The sequence below is a fragment of the Dermacentor andersoni genome, chromosome 10 (genome assembly GCF_023375885.2).
Source record: "Dermacentor andersoni chromosome 10, qqDerAnde1_hic_scaffold, whole genome shotgun sequence".
Taxonomy (NCBI): domain Eukaryota; kingdom Metazoa; phylum Arthropoda; class Arachnida; order Ixodida; family Ixodidae; genus Dermacentor; species Dermacentor andersoni.
The window spans coordinates 55,379,497-55,396,851 of NC_092823.1; the positions used below are offsets into that span (position 1 = coordinate 55,379,497).

At 50.5% G+C, this 17,355-nt stretch overlaps 1 protein-coding gene across 4 annotated transcripts in view; it reads left to right on the forward strand.

The window, feature by feature from the left end:
* The window catches only part of LOC126543780 (CUGBP Elav-like family member 1-A), a 575,682-nt gene that overhangs the window by 58,754 nt on the left and 499,573 nt on the right, over positions 1 to 17,355 (forward strand). The window contains exon 1 of one of the 4 annotated variants that reach the window (XM_055062364.2): positions 15,097 to 16,346. The exons of 2 other annotated variants lie outside the window; for them this stretch is intronic. In XM_055062364.2, the coding sequence (XP_054918339.1) occupies positions 16,291 to 16,346 (56 nt within the window). In that variant the 5' untranslated portion in view covers positions 15,097 to 16,290. Of the gene's footprint in view, positions 1 to 15,096; positions 16,347 to 17,355 lie in introns of those variants that run through there. One more of the 4 variants, XM_072284870.1, reaches the window with a different exon arrangement.

The following is a 17,355-nucleotide window of genomic DNA, read 5'->3' on the forward strand; positions in this document are numbered from 1 at the left end:
CAGTGTACGAGTTTCCTTACATCAACAAATCGCGACAAACTGCAGCGAAATACATCGCGAATGCGCACAAAGACAACCTTTCAGTGCTTATAATACAGCGCGCAGTCTGAAACAGCCCGCACCATCCGTCAGTAAGATAATGTTATCTTCTTGGAAGATTAGCTCGCCTTCCTTTGTGAGACATGGTCACGTCAGCACTTCGCCACCCTCCCTGCAGCGAATATTCACTATCGCCGCTGCATCAGCGCCGACAGCCACAGACAAAATGGCGCCACACGTTTGCAACGCCAGCCTGCTTGTTTGTCGTCTGCTCGTCGAAACGACAGTGTACAAAGTCGGAACTACAGTGTACAAAGTGTAGTTTTCATGCTACACTGCAGCTATAAAAGCTGGCTTCCTGTAGCTTTTCTACACCAAGTGAAAGAAAATAAAGATGGCGACTTTTCCTGCACTACGTACACTCGTGTATAGCCAGTGTAGGTTAGAAAAAAAAATTGTCCTATTGAGAACTGACAAAGTTCGGTCGGCTTCCTTGCGGGTGGCCTCCTCAGTCCGGGATGCCACGTGACCGGGATGGCTGCCTGCTTTGCCTCGTTGTTCGCCAGCCGACTAGATGGGAGAAAATATCGTTGTTTTGCAAAGAAAGGCGTTTGCTTTCATAGAGCCTCTGTAGTAATTGCGTATCACCGCTGGCCGCCTGGCACCTACACAGTAGCCAACGCTTACGGAAGGACAACCTGTCTCAGACCTTGTCGCGCGAAGTCGCGGGTTCGTTACCCGCCTCGGCCGGCCGCGTTCCGCGACTGATGCACGTTGAATGAAGCACGAGGTAGCGGGGGTCGATTTCCCTACCGCGGCGACCGCATTTCGATGGGGGTTGGGGGGGGGGGGGGACAGAGCGGTCGTGTTTTTAGGTGCGCGTCAAAGAACTACGGCGTGCGCCTCATAATCAGATCGTGGTTGTGTTAAAGAACGCCGGGCGATCGATATAGACTCTAGGGCCTTACGGGTCACTTTTTGCGTCTCATATAGCCGCAGTAAGCTTTGCATAGTAAAACGCGATCATTTGCTACCATCGCACTTACCTCAGTCCGCAAATGGGTGTGGAGATTGCACGTTTCTGGATGCTGGTTGGGGCTCCTCTCGGAAAACATCTGGCTGTTGATTCTTGTTGATGGCTTGGGGATTTGGAAGACCGGATAAAAACCGGATAAATAAGTGAAGGAAGGAAACACAAACAAATAAGTAAGCGCGAACATTTGTGTGGTTGCCTCACTTGTGCAGAGTTCTCATTATGTTTTGTTGTTGCCTCCGTGCTGTAGTAGATCGACGTGTTTAGTGCGATTCTCTGACGTGATTTAAAGGGACTGCGCCCGCACGATAACTCCGATCGCTTCGCTTTTATTATTTGTTTATCACCGTTACTCTCCGTGCACCGCACGTGTATCCACGTATGTATGTACACTTTGTGGGCTACTAGTTACGTTTATAGTTAGCACGCGTTGTGACTTGTTGACCGCAGTCGGCCTTGTGTGGCTCCGCGTTCGAGCAGTGACTTTTCCTTTTCGTGGCTTTGAAAACTTGTTTCTTGCTTTCGCGTACTCGATGGCGCTTTTTTTTTTTTTTACGAGTGTCGGATATCCTTTCGCTTATGTTTGGCAAGACGGCTTTGGTTTGCCTGCGGAAATAGCGAGCGTCTGACGTGCAGCGAGCGAGGGCTGTTTCTTGTTAGAAAAATGTTTGCCTGCGCTTCGCCGTGGAAATAGGGGGGTCACGCCAGCGCATGTGCGCACGCATTTTTCTGGTTAAGGAAACAAGCCAGTTCTAAGACCGTTTGTTTGTTTAGAAACCCCGATATGCACTGTGGCTTAACTAAGATATCGAAAAACTTCAAAGCTAAACGGCGTTGGTTAGCGGCAAAAGCGCGATAAAGGGTTTATCGTTCAGTGTTGGCGGTGCGGGGGAAACAGTGCTGCCATATTGAACACGCTACGACCTCTGTGTAGGAGCACTGTGGTGATGCCAACGTTACGTGCTGCTGCAACGTCGGAACTGCTAAAAAAACGCGAGTATCGTCTTATTGGTACTACCGATACTCGTGCTATTGTTAACTACCGACGACACAGCACGGGCCAATAACAGGAAGTGATACTGATGGAACTACGAAGAACAGGTGTTCTGACCATTGGGGGTTCTGATGAGTAACACTGCGTGTTTTTGGTATAGTTCCGGCGTCGTAGCAGGACGTTGTATTGCCGCCACCACACGTCTAGTGTTCTTCGTGTTATCGGTGGAACACGTGGTTGGTATAACGTGTTACCAACAAAACTTCGTATTATGCGAGGTCCAGTCCAACAAAACTTCGTATTATCCGAGGTCCAGTCACACGGCATCCCGATGTAGTAGCTCACCGTAGGTGCGTCGCTTCAAACAATCTCAACTCGTATATAGTAGGGTCCCCCTCCCACCTACCCCCCTCCCCCCAAACGCGCGCGCACTTATTTTTTCTCACCAATGTGCTTATCCATGGCCTCGCCATTATTGGAGCAATGAACGAATCTTTCTCGCGAAGGCTATGCCGAACTGGGCCTTTAGTGGTGGTTTTAATTGCCAAATTCAAGCTCTAATGTAAAGGTCCACTCAAGCGGTGGATGAAGCCAGATTCGTTCTGGCCGCTCGCGGAACCCGGTTTAGGAACCCCGCTTGTCTATATATAATATACGCACTCGCGCTCCTGGCATTGTGTATGCTTCGAGTGGTATGCGCCAGTAAATGCCGGTGGACGCGAGTTCGGTGGTCTGCCTTAAGCCTTTGTTTAACATGTGCCCCTCCCCCTCCTCCACTGCCTCGGTGTTTCTTCGTCATCCCCGTGCCCCCATCGAAAGCACCCGGCGCCGAGAAACCATTTACGTGTCCCGAAATACACGCCGCCGCTGCTCGAATGATCGGGGTCGCCCCCCCCCCCCCCCTTTCCCTCCGCTCCCTCCCTCAAGTACAGGGATACAGGGCATACTTGAAGGGCTTACGCCGAAGCCCTGCACAGCGCCCGCCCGGGCTTTGTGTGCTGCGACTGTTCCGGCCCGTACGCCTATTTCTCTCCTGGCACGTGTGCGTGTGCGTGTGCGTGTGTGTGTGTGTGTGTGTGTGCGCGTGCGTGTGTGTGTTCGCGTTAGTTTTCGCTTCAGGTCAGCTGGGCGGGCACAGATGCGGTCTGCCGTTCGTCACAGCCGTTTTGCTCTCGACGACGAACTTTGGTTTACTGGTTGGCTGGCGCGCGAGCAATTTGACGCGGTCCGTGTGGCAGGCTTGATGCGTAACTCGTTTTGTCTGCTCCCAGTTATTTCGGGCGTGGTGGTGATTGATTGGGCGTGTGTCTTTTTTTTTTTCTTTCGTTGATGCGATTCCCCGTGCTTTCGTTGGAAGGGGTGTAAAATAAAATAAAAAAAAAAAAGATTGGCCAGAAATTATCGGAGAGTGACAGCTAAAATCGCGTGACGTAACCTCCCAGTAGACCAAGCTATCGCATTCCGCGTTTTTCGCTTCGGGTCGTTGCAGCCGGCCCGCCAAACGAGCTGTCGATCGAGTTTCAGCAGCGAAGCGTTAATCCGCGCACCTTGTATACATACAGCATCCCGTGGAAAGGGGGCGCGCATCTAAGCTATACGCGTTCCCACGGCGCCGCACTACACCTAAATCGGGCGATTCCATTTCACGCCGAAGTTAAGCGGTTCCCTTGCTTTTTTTTTTTCTCTCGTCGCTGGCCGCAGCCTTGTCTCGCACGCGCGCGAGCTGTTCCCCCAGTGCCTTGGCTGGCGCGACGCCAGGCTCGTGGATGCCGCCACGCGCGATGCCGCACCAGCGCTTGCGGTGGCGGCGGTCGAGATCGCGATTGCCGAGCCGTCGCACCGGCGCTGCATGTCGAGCGTCGCTATAAATGGCGCGCCGTATTCGCCCAGGCGACCGCCGTCGAGACGTACTGCGTGCGTGCGTATACTTCGCGGCGAGAAGTGAGGCAGTGGGGGAGGGGACATGCCCCTGCGTCTGTGAATGCCACCCGGCTGATATCTTCCCTAGCGACCATTCGCGACCCCTTTACGCGCGGTTTGCCCCCGTGGCTTTGAGACTCGCAGGAACGCGAGCGTAATAATTGGTCGAGACGTTAGAGGATTTGAGAAGTATGCGTGACCATTAGCTTGATCCCGATGTTGCCCGAGGTATTCGCGTGAGTAATTTCGAGTTTCGTCGTGGTTACGATTGGGCTTCGCTGAACGCAGAGGACACGATCACTTTGGGAAGGGGTGGGAGCTGGCGCAACACAGGGCTGAGAGAGGCTTTCGTGGTGCAGAGGACGTAGGATTGCCTGAAGATGAGGATGATGATTTGACACTTGCTCGCAGCCACTTCATCGAGCAGATAAATAGAAATCTGCGGAATGTAAGCTGCTCCTCTGTGGGATGCGGGGGGTGGGACGAGAGGGGGGGGGGGGGGGTCTTCATAGATTTAGGCGAGGTGTTCGATTTCAGTATAGCGATACCAGCAGTATGTACCCTGTAGCGCAAAAGGCGCACAGACGGCGACAGGAGAGACGAGGACGCGTCTTTTTTCTTTTTTTGTCGCCGTCTGTGTGCCCTTTGTGCTACAGTGTACGTGATTCCGTACCTACTGGTCAGTTGATCCTTTCGAACTTCGTACCAGTATTCGTGGAGGCATTTCGTAGTCAAAGTGGAGATGAAGCGTAGGCGAATATCTGACAATATTTAGAAGATTCTACAGCTCTAATGATTATTCGCAAAGAAAAATGACAAAATGCCGCTTACATTCAAACGGTCGACTCACTAAATCTCCTATCGCTTTTCCTCTGGCTTCTCAAGCCAACATAGCCGGCTTGCTTTGGTTGAGGCAGCGACTTGTCTTCATTGCTGCTTCGAATTGATTCTGGTGGAATGCCATGGAAACTTAGAAAACAGAGGCTTTATATACAGAATATTAGAAGCAGCTATCTATACTACGTAACTCACGCATTCGAATCGGCGGAGGTACCGCTCATACGCCCAGAACACTCGTGAGGGGCCGAGATCTCGGTTATAACACCTCTTTGGCTCCTCGTGGAACACCGAATCACGTTACACCAGCGACCTAATTGAGTCATCCGGGATTTTACATGCACGTGGCCATTTCCCCCTCCACCTTTACGTTGATCAGAACGCTGACGGAGGACAAAAAATAAAGAAAAGGAATGCTATACTCTGTTCCACCGTAACTGGGCAAACGGGGAAGGGCTGTGGGCGCTGTGGGTCAATAGTATCGTTGTAGAACACCATGTGACCTCTCCCAATGTACCACACTGCCCGTTGCCGCGCCGGCTATCGAAGTGGCAATTGTCGTCTGCCCAACGATGGCCTTGTGTTTGCGATCGTGTTTAAAATGTTCGTGTTCGTCTTAATTGCTAGAATTATGCAGCGAAACTTAGCATTCGTGAAGATTATTGCTTGCAGATTCTGTCGCCTCAAACATTACAGGACATTTACTTCTTGTTCTCCGTCAGAATAGGGATAGTAACAGGAGGTGCACATGTGGCCGTTCGAAAACGAGCGAAAAAAAAACAAAAAAAAAAAAACGAAGAAGCTTAAACGAAACTGAATCCTATCAAGAGGTGTCGGCGGTTAAGAATAAAACAAATGGGAAATGAAAGCATTCACTAAAAGTGCACGTATTATCGAAAAATAAGACAGAGAGAGAGAGAGAGAGAGAGAAAGAGAGAGAGAGAAAACAGAGTAATGAAATATCAAATGCCCCGACAAGAAAAGCAAATAAGAAAGAATAACAATAAGAAATAAGAAAATATCTACAATCAGATTCGGCTAAACATGATAATAAATTCGTTATTAAACGTAAATAAAATACGGCTTGTACGTATACGGATACAAAAAACTTTATTAAAAGGACCCTGGAAGCGCCGAGAACCTAACCGCCGCATCGCAGGCTCTCTGGACATCCCAAAGCTAACGATGGTATTCCGAGCTCTTGATGGCCGAGTTCTACTTCTGTTCAGTGATGTCCTTATCCTCTTGCAACGAGGGACATCGCCAGAGCACGTGATCTAAATTGCATGTCCCCCCGCAGCTAGGACACTGTGAGCTAAAAATGTCCGGGAATAAACAGTGCATGAAAGCCAGACTAGGCTAAGAGCTAGTCTGAAGCATCCTAAGTGTTATAGCTTGAGGTCTTGTCAGCTTTTTATGTGGTGGAGGAAAGATTATTCTCTCCAGATAGAAATGTTATGTGAATTCATTAAAGGTGAGTAGAGTGTCCCGGAACTCTTGGACATTGGGCTGTGACAAGGCTCCTTCTCCCGCGCGGAGAGTCAGTACCTGGGAGTGGGCAATGTCGTTGAGATTGGTGAACGAGTCCAGATTTAGGCCCAAGCGTGCCGGAAATCAAGTAATCGTATGTGGAGTGATTGCCCTGTTCCTGAAAATACTATGGGCCTCTTTGGCGATGGAGCCCAAGGATCTAGAGTCTGTGTATATTTGCGTTCTGTTGTCGTCCAAAAGAGCCAAAAACAGCAACCTGCTCCGCTTTAGAAGAAGTGGTTTCAGCCACCGAGGCTTCCGAAACAGCATGTCCTCTGTGATATATTGCCGCTATGGAAAAGTGAGACGAGCGGCCATATTGAGTCGCATTCACAAAGCAGACCGACTGGGGTTCGTCCTTGATCTTTTTCAGGATCGCAATCACCCTGGCCCTACGCCTTCTCCCATTGTGCTGCAGGTGTGCATTGCGAGGGATTGTGCTCAACGTAAATTCTCTTTGCTCGTCCGTGATTCTATGCCTTCTCTTTTCAGCAAGTAGTGGGCTAAGGCCCTGGATGACCATAATTCGTTTCCCCGCCGAAGAGCAGGACAGACGAGCCAGTTGGGCCGATTCCTGCTCCTCGATAATCTCCTCCAATGAATTGTGTACTCCCTCCCAGTTGATAGAGGCGTTCTGTACTGGCGGTTAGGGGGCTGCTGAGTAACCGTTTGATGCTTTTCCGAATGAGGATGTTCAACTTCCTTTTCTCAGAAGTGTGCCACTTGTGCGTAGCTGCTACATAAATGATGTGACTGATAAGGAAGGCGTGAAAAAGCCTGGGCTGATTGTCTTCCTTCAAGCCTCCCCCTTTCTGTTAGAGACTCTGCTGATGAGTCTAATTACATTTTCTGTTTTCGTGGTGATTCTAGCCAACGTGAAGTTGTTGGACCCATTGGATTCAATATCCATGCCTAATATGGAGTCTACTCTGGGAATGAGGCCTCCATCACGTGTAACTAAATTGATATCAACGTCCGAGAGCGACTTCCAACCCTCGGGCTTGGGGCCCTTTCTGCTTGGCCTGTAAAAGAGTAGCTCGGATTTACTAGGCGAGCATCTCAGTCCCCTGTTTTCCAGATATGACTCGACCTCATCTATTCCCGTCTGGAGGCCTGTTTCAACCTCCCCTTCGCTTCCTTTGGTGCACCAGATGGTCATGTCATCTGCATAAAGCGTGTGACTGACCCCACCAATGGCAGAGAGCTTTTGCGAGACACCGCTCATTGTTATGTTGAAGAGGAGTGGAGACACCACCGCCCCTTGCGGCGTGCCCCTAGGTCACGGTGAAAGACAGCTTAGGTGAGCGAACGCCGCCGCCAGCCCTCGGACTATACTGTTGTGCTTCCTTCTCGCTCGACAGATGGCGCTTCCAACTTGTGCCCGTAGCGGCGCCGTTCGTGGCTCTAGCACAGCGTCTCCGTATGCAGCTCCGGGGAAACTTGCGGTCATCAGCTGATTTTTTAGGCGTTTGTTATACTGTGAATCATCGTTAACTCTGAAAAAGTTGTCCGCAGATCAGGCCGAGCGTAAAGCCCCTTTATCGACGCTCGCGCAAGACGACAGATAACGCTACGAAGAAGCTTTGGTGGAGCGGGAACCAAGCAAGCCAGTATTACATAGTTTGCAATTTTTCTCAGTTATAACATAGACAGCGTTTACTTCTCACTAAAGAATGAGATGAAGGGCGCATCAAGTTACCAGTCGCGTTTGAGAATCCAGCGGCTACGGCCCTCCGATGGGGAAATAAATGAATATCTGTGTGTGAAAGCGGCTGAACGCATGCCTTAGTTCTGTTACGCGAGAACTGCATGCGATTTCTGTGAGGATGATAGTGGGTGTTTTCCGTAGCTCAGAAAAATTTACAACCCAGGTAGAAACTTGTGTGTTTATTTCACACATGAAGCAAAAATTAGTCACTGCAAAACTATTACACACGGAACACCTAAATTCGACTGTTGTGCATACAATCAAAATAACAAACAGTACACTCAGCTCGGCTCCTTGTGGTCACACAAGTTTGGACATTTTACGCAAGTCCTAGCCTTTTTCAACGTGCTTGCGTTTCAACTGACGGCAGTATTGACGCATACGAAGGCTTATATAATAATGGAGTAGCTTGGCGAGAATGTCCTCCCTGTGGATAGTACAAGGGAAAGTGAAAGTGAACTTCTCTAGTACAGCATCAATTGTTTTGTCGTAGGCATCTCCCAGATTTGCGTATTTAGAGAAATGTTCTTCAGCTTCCATGAAAAGCCGATAGAGGTGCATGTTAGGGTGCATGAGTCTGCCCCTTGTTTTGCAATTAACAAGCTCAGCTTCGGGCACCTTTGACGAGCCTTTCTGACCCTCCAGTGCTTTCTTGCACGTAGTGCAGGAGGTCTGATTGAAAATTTTCCTGGATACAAACCCTGTAACATAATAAATTATACACTCAACAACACTTGCATCGTTATTATCATACTCAAACACTTCATCGCACTCCCAGCTCCCTTCGTCGATTAGGCCGTCGAGCCGCTCTTTCAGCTGGTCCAGCTTGTTCAGTTCCTTCGATGCCGAGCTGTTATATGCGTTCTTTAAGTCAGCCAAGGTCACAACGCCGTACTGTTCTTTCTCGGAAGCTGAACAGTTACCAAACCGCGGTGGCTTCAGGAGGGAGTAAAGCGACAGCATACGGTACAGTTGCAAGAACGTTGGGAAAGTTGGATGTTCGTTTTGGCCACCCGCTTGTCGAATAACACCAAAAAAACATTCCAACGGGTCCTGATTCATTTTTCCGGTCAGGACATACCTGAAATCGCACTTTTTCAACAGGAAGATTGACAGCTCACGAGCAGATTTGAGCGTCACCCTTAATCCTTCCGCAGTTGACCGGCTTAGGAAGAGATCTTGAGGAATTTCTCCTTTTGTAACTTCTTCCTCCCATTCGTCAAGCCAATCAGAGGCTCTCTCAAGAACTTTAAAATCATTGCAGTCTATAGTCAGACCTTCTCCTGGAAACCGCCGGTTCAGGGCATCAAATAAGTTGTTCATAAAGATTGTGAACTCAACGGTCGGTTCGACATTAACCAGCCGAAGTGCTCCTCTACGTTCGTAAAACAAAATTCCTTTTGCTACGGAATTGCTGAAAATTTGGGTTGCCAATTTCACTCTCATTTTAAGCATGTTAGAAGGATTGACATGGTTGTACGTCAATTTTGGGCATACTCTCAGCTCAGTTGCGTTTTTGGTGTCTGCTACAAACAGGGCGTCGTAGCAAGACCATTTAATGAACTTTCCGCCTTTCTTCAACACTTTTTTGTCATACAGATGATTGCGTATGCACTTGAAGAGATGAGGTGCGTCTGCGAACGCATGCACCTTTCGTGATGTATCCAGTGGGTGCTCAAAGGCATTTACAACATGCCCCAGAGCACCGCTGATTCCAAGCTGTCTCCACATTGCTCTATTAGTAGAGGCGCCATCACAAACAACACCATCAACTAAAAGGCCCGCTTCTTCTAAGTGTACAATGCATTGAAGCAGTAGCTGTGCTAGGAGCGTCCCTTTCGTAGGTCCCTTGGAGGCAAACACAGCCACTGGCTGCAAGTATTTTTCTCCGAACGGTGCGAAGGCGAAAACGAGCCCGTGATCAGCCGGCTCATTGCTTTGGCTGTTATTCTCACCAAAGTCAACAAGCCCGGCATATGTCAGTGTTCGTGAGTTCACCGTGATCTCCTTTCTAACTTGAATCTCGTCAAGAATGAGGATCCCTCTTCGTTGAAATGCTGGTTTCGGGGCAACTTTCATTTTAAGGGCCTTAAAAAACGCTTCGTCGAAACCACACTTCAGCCCCACTAGGCTGATGTACTTCCTGATAGTGGAAACGCATGGCAGAGGTAATATGGCATTGCTGCGCAGAAAAGAGTATGCCGCAGGGCTTCGGATGTTTAGCAAAAGGCACAGCAGCAGCCAGTCGTCAGTGTACCTTCTGTTCTGCTTCGTCGTGCATTTAGCTGCAGCAATGCACTCCTTTACAAGAAGCAACTGTGCTGCAGGTAAATCAACACTTTCTAGCTTCTCTGCGAGCCCTTCCTCTTTCACTTTTGCGAATTCTTGCTGGCAGTTTTTCAGCTGATTCATAAGTAATTTGTTTCGTGCTAAAAGTCGTGCTCGAGACCGCAGTACAGTGGCTTTTGCATGGCGCAATGCGTTGATTCTTTCAAGTTGGGCTGACGGTACACCTTTCCTCACAGCAGAAAGCCTGATCCGTTGAAGCGGTACCTTTTGTTTTGCCCTTGCCATTTGGCGATCAGCATGCAATTGCAGTGTTTTGTGGAGGCCACTGCATGGCCGACATATGCCACCTGCAGGTGATAATAACGGGCATTTGTTGTCTCCACTTTTTTTCGTTGTCCACATAAGCACATTCTGGCAGCACAGACGAAAAGCTTTTTAAACTTGGTCCGCCGCAGCAAACGTTCGCATTGTCAAAAGTTCTTACCATGCTCTCAAGTTCAGATGTTGTTGAGACAGACGGGCTGATTCCTATTGCTGTGCAGTCGACTGGCCTGTCGAAAATGTAGGCTTGGACCGCCATGTCTGAGTTTACGTGCAAAGACTTGTTATTAAATATACAGCAGCTTCCGTCACTGTACACTATGCGAGCATCAATGACCAGAACGCCTTTGATCCCCTCTTCATCGATCCGATGTACTGCCCACGATGACCTTGGTAAGCACATGTTCGCTGCGAAGTCGAATAAGTACTCGAATGAAGAGTGGTTTAAAGCTTCAATGCCATCGCTGTTTTCCTCTTCGTGGCTTGTGGCTGCGGTCTTGCACGCTTCCCCACCATGTGATGAACCCTCAGATATGCTGGTGTAATTCGGGGGACGCACAGAAGTTGCTGCAGGTTTCTCTATCCGCTTCACTCTTTTTCTAGGACTATTGATCTTCTTGGTAAGGTAACTCGGTGCTCCTTCGAAAATTGAAGGCACAGCGTCCTTTGTTAGGCCGGCTCTTCTATTCCCTGACATCAGAACGTGACCATCTATTTCAGAGGACCACGTTTTTAGAATAAAATGAGGAGCAAAATGTTTCTCACACACACGGTCCGTCCGCTGCAGCACGCGATCTTTGCGCGGGATTGCTCTTCTACATGCCTCCAACCTGGCGTCGTCATTCGGTGGCTTGAAAAGTGATAACTTTTCCGCACAAGACTTGTAGCCTGTCTTACAAAACGGCACGAAGCACTTCCCCATGTCATCAGTGGATCAGCAACAAACACGACCCACACAAAGGCGACATCCGGACGGGAAGAGGCGCGTAACAGCCGCTACGCGGGCAATACGAAGGGCACACGTGCGCACTGAAGCTCCCTAGCGGGCCACAGTTTGGTGCGCCCTCTCTTGAACTGCCGGCTAACTACTGCACTATCCTCCCGGCGCGGAGCGGTACCTCTCCCTTTCCGTTCGCTCACCTATCCTACTCTTACACCGTGCCCTAGGTCCGAGCTCGAATGCCTCTGTCTTGAGATCACCAATCTTGAGTGTCGCCTGCCTCCCCTTGAGAAAGGAGCTTATATAGCTATGAAAGGCTGCACATAGATTGAGCTCCGATATGGGATTCAGAATGTGAACGTGAGCCACAATGTCAAAAGCCTTCTCCAGATGTAAACCCGGGGTAGCCCTGACATCTCTGGTTGCGTTGTCGATGACTTGGCATACGGCTTGTAAGAAGAATATTAATCGGGGCGGGGGATAAAATTTGTTTTGAAATTATGAATCACGTTGCGTTATGGTTTTTAGTTGCACTTTTTAACAGCCGAAAGCCTACGTAATATTGCTTCCTCTTTCCCGGATTGACAACGCCTGCGCTCACGGGAAGGTTTCTTCCCCGTTTCGGTCAACTAATTGGCAGAAACTGCAGCTCACCCATGTTTGGTACTGATGCACCAAACACTCTTGGCGGGTTTCCTTTAAGTGTCCACCTAGTGGACATGTCCATTTCGTCCGCTGCTGAAGTTCCGATTGACTGAACTGGGCTACGCGTCAGAAGAAGGCAGGCGGCCCCAGCCAATCAGCACTTCAGCAGCAGACGAAATGGACATGTTCACTAGGTGGACATATACAGAAGAATCCCCCTGCACGGAAAGTTTAATTCTAGTACTGAGTCTAGCCGCTCGTGCCAGAAGTCAGTCTACGTTAAGCTACGGCTGCATGCCGAATTAACAGAGCTCGGTGCAATTAATATTGTATGTAATTAAGTGTGTGTGTAAGCCCTCCCGCTCAAAGGCGGCTCGACTACGATGACTCTGGTGGAACGTTTTCCCTCACCCAGGGATGTAGGGAGGACAGAGTGTATTTAAGGAGCTGTTGCGCGGTTCCTCAGTGTGATTTCTCTCGCAGTCATGCTAGACTGATGAACTGCAACGTCCCTATGTGGATACTGTAAATAAACCCATATTTCTTGTTCTCGATGAGAACAAGTCTCTCACTTCAACAACGTCCTCAACGTGAATGAGTTGGATGACGGCATGGGCCAGCTACCATCTATTTCATGCCCGACTCAAAACATTACAATGGCTAAAGCTTAATTTCTTCAACGTTTAGGCTAACACGAGAGTGGTGAGTTGATGTTAAACGTTACCTTGCGTGCACCACTGCTGTTTGTCTGCGTAGTACACAGAGCACACAGGGAGAGGTGCTTGTTTGAGGCGTTGTGCGCCATATTTTATTACTTCTGAGAGGGTTGAGCGTTGTCATTTCCTCACATGGCGCATGGCATTGTGGCAGAACTATTAAACTTCAATTGGATCATGGAGCTGCACGTTTCAAAACCACACTCGGATTATGAGCGAAGCCGTAGTGGCTGACTCCGAATTCGTTTTGACACCTTGATGTTCTTTCAACTGTCCCAAAATCTAAGTGCACGTGCGTTTTCTACTTCGGCCCCGTCGAAATGCGGTGGCCGCGATTAGGATCAAATCCACGACCTCTAGCAATGCCATAGCCGCAAAGCGAACGCGACGGCCACTGAAGTGTTGATTTGACGGCCGACCGCTTCCGTGGTGTCTCCTGGACCCTGCGGTGCGCTTTAATTAATGCGGCTCTGCTTCTGCACGCCCTGCGTAAGTTGCCCGCTTGACATATTTGCATGGCGTTTACTTTTCAGAAATAGCAGCAACGTACTGTATCATATCTTGAACTTAAGCTTATCCTGTTTCCCCGCAACCGCTGTCGTTATTGGTGGGGTTTCCTTGCCTTCTCACGTCACCTCCCCCCTCTCTTACATTGGAACTGCCTCTTCTCCATCTCCTTCTCCTCTCTACAGTTCTATCTGCGTCCCCTCTACTCTTGCAGTAGAAAGGGTAGCGCTGCAGTTTCTGCAATGCTTCTGAGGATAATTACAGCTGTCAAGCGGCTAATGTGGCGACGGCCAGACAGCTCCAGAGAGCATTGTGCACATTCGACGTGGTGGGGTGAAAACGAGTTTCTCCTGTCGCCTTTTCTCTCTTACTCGCGCCTGTCATCTATATACATGCACTGAACCACCTCCCGACGCGGTGTGGGCGACAGCAGCAGCCCACAGCAGCAGTGGGAAAGTCGATGGAAGAGGCAAAGAAAGCTTCGCTTTATAAAAACAATAATAATAATAATAAGAAGAAGGCGCCCCAACTATGTTCAAGTGGATGGCTCTCTTTAACAAGCCTAGGTGGTGTTGTTTCAGCCTGGAGTGATGAGGTCTCGCGGCATTCGCCATTTGCTAAGTTACGGTACAAAATGTGGCCGCTCGTGTCACATGACGTATGACGCTGAAACGTGAGTACGCGAAACGTTTCACACCACACTCGCTAAACGCGCCGCACCCATTCCCCGAAAACGTACGCGGACAAGGTGGCAACAAGTGCCGAACAGTGTGGAGCGCAGGAACGCACAGATCAAGGGTTATGGTTAACAATGCGACCTGTTCTTGAAAGTATTCTTCTACAAGTTACTTCGAAACGGTGCTACACACACGGGTCAGTGTCCTTCTACGTGGCGCCGTTTCGAAGAAATGAACCCTCACCAGCTCGCCCAGCTGTTAGTTCCCCACCATGTGTCTAGTGGCGAATTCGGCAAATCGCACCAGCGAGCACCGCGGGGCGCCCTGGGGCGACGATGATTGTATGAAACGGGGCGTTGGGGCGTCCCCGGTGCGACTTGCCGAATTCGCCGGAAGTCTATAGATACACGAGCGTGTATTGCGTTCAGCCGAATGCGGCCGCCGTGGTCGGTAGCCGAACTACTCGCGAACACCTAGCCACAGAGGTAATCGCGCCGGGTCTTTGGCATTCACCCGCGCTGCTGGTTCAAGTCGGCCACGTGGAACGTCGAGAGGCCTTGCCGGGCCGCCGGTTGGGAGCGTTTTGAGCTCGAGACGCGAGGGTGCCCTTTTGGACTCTCGCCGGGGGTCGCGGCCGCGCGAATCTGGCAACAAGTGCTCGGCCTTATCGCGCGCGCTGGGCTTCGGTCTCTGCGTCTTTTTTTTATTACTTCTTTCCGTTTGCTCTGCCCCTTCTCTCTCTCTCTCCGATAACGGCTCGCACTTGAGTTCCAGGCCTGCTCTCGTCCCGAGGGCCAGCCTCGCGATTGCGCGTGGCCGCGAGACTCCCTCCCCCACTCTCGCCCCCCCCACCCCCCCTCGCGCTTGTCTTATCAGCCGCGTTTGTCGGCCGCTTGCCTCCGCGTTCCTGGGCCTAGCCTCGCCGACGCGGTCAGTCTGCGCGCGACGCGTTAACGCAGCCCAACGAGCGCGCACCGTGTTTGCAACGCCAAACTCGCTTCGTTCTGGTGTCGACGACTGTTTTTTTTTTTGTTTGTTTGTTTCTCTCTCGCCATCCGTCAAGAAGCGTGTGTGGTGTGCGCGAACGCCATAGGCCTGTCTGGAATCACGTGGACACCGCGTCGTTCTTTCTGCCCGGCCCCGCCTTGCGATTCTGCATCGTGCACGTGGTGAATGTGAACAGCGGAAGGAGCCGTGTTCTGAGTTTTCGGGGGTCGCCGTCGTGTGTTCCGAGGGGCCACGCTTTGTTCAACGCTCGGATATCGCCCCCGCCCCTTCTCCTCCCCCCCCATTTCCCTCCTCTCCAACCGCGTCCACTGCCGCCGCCTGCTGTGTACCTTATCTTCGGTTCTTTTGTCTCAAGCGATCACGAGTTAACTCCGTGCGCAGTCGCCTCGCGACCGGAGCTGATTATCAATCGCGTTCGACGGCCCGATCGGTGGGCGGCTTTTCTAGGCCTTACGCCCCCACTATTGTCCTCTCTCTAGGCTCGTGGTGTGTCCTGCGTTTTCTACGACTGGTCGTTTGTCGTTACGTATTGTTCTATTTTTCTTTCTTCTATTCATATTGCGAATCACGCTGCACTGGCTACTGTTACTCTGTGTGTGGTGAACGTCTGTCACGTTAATGTCGCAACTCATGACTGTTACGGTGTGTTCCACCTGATCGTCGCTGTTCGGATCGTCGCCTCTTCCCACCCTCGCTGTGTCGTGGCTGCCGGAAGGGAATTGCGAACACGTGGTGGCGCATTCTTTCCTCGGACTCGGGGCGAAACTGCTGGGCCACGTCGTCGTCGGAGCCACCCTCGCGCCTTTCACGCCGAGATTTTCCTCGAGCGACGCTTTCACCGCATAGCGTGTGCGTCGTGAATGTGGACTGTCGTGGAAACCCAGGAATACTTCCGAAGACGCTGTCCAGTTAACCCGAACGGACCACCGACCCAAGTTTGCGGCGGCTGCTGCTGCTTCCTTTGTGACTGCTACTTCTACTGCTGCTGCTGCTGTGACGCTGTAACACCCGTCCTCCTTTTGTTGTCCTGTGTTCCAACTCTCGTTGCCCGCCTCAAACAAATATACCTCGTCGTCGCTGCCTGTCCTGTGGCCGTTCTTTGTGCGGGGTGTGACTGTGCGAAGGCATGACCGATAAGGAGATTGCCAAAATAGAAGCGATCGTGGAACGTATTTGTCCGAGGTGAGTGGGCGTCCCCTCCCCAAGCTTTCTTTCGTTGCCTTGTTTTTTTCTTCAGCTTGTCCGTGCCATATTTTTTATTGTCTCACGTATTATTCGTGTCTTCCGTACCAAAGTTGTGTGGCGGTGTGTGTTTGCGCGGACCCTGGCGTTTCATATAAGCCAACAACGCATGTACTGGCTGTTTCTGTGCTGTCTGGAACACGCTGTACTAAGCCTATCGACATCAGCTTCCTAACTTATCGCGAACGTAAGAGAAAATGGCGCGTGTTTGCGTCAGTCGCGAACGGTGTCGATTTCCTGCGCTTGTAGATGGACGACTGCGTGCAACGTTCCGCCCTTCGCGTGCGTAATTTGAACGGCAGCGCAAACCACACAAGTAGAGTAGTACCGCGAAAACTGCGCTGAAATAAAGATCTCAAGTGCCGCGAACTAGGCGGCTGTGTCTTAACAGCACGTGCGTTTCGATCAACTAGCCAAAGTAACAGTTCTATTACAGGACCCTTGCTGTGCACGTCGTGATTGTTCTTGTTGGTATTAACTGTGATGTCGACCATACACGGTTCTCTTACCGAGGTTGGCGTTGTGGAACATCTATGACGAGGGACGACGAATTATTCTCGACTGTGTGATCTGTGCCGACCTAATTTGAATCGTGTTGCGCTGCGCGTGGGTGCATCACGCCGTGCGCCTGCTCTTTAGCTGATCGTTGTCGGCGGAGTCACGTGACGTTTAACTGGCCGACAGGCGCTTTCGCGAGGTTTTGCGACAGGCATGCCAGAAACGAGAAAAAATAAATCACTGCGTTTATAATCACACGACTTTTGCGCTACGTCTGGCTACGGCAGCTCTGCTGTTCTGCTACTAGATTACTGGCAGTGGTGGAGACGCTTATACGGGATGGTGCATCTTTAGCAATAAAGAGCCAGTAGTTCGTAAGGTCGTGAGGTGCACTGTCGTAACTTGTAATGTGTTGGTAGGCAGCATTAGTAGATCAGAGGTCCATCACAAT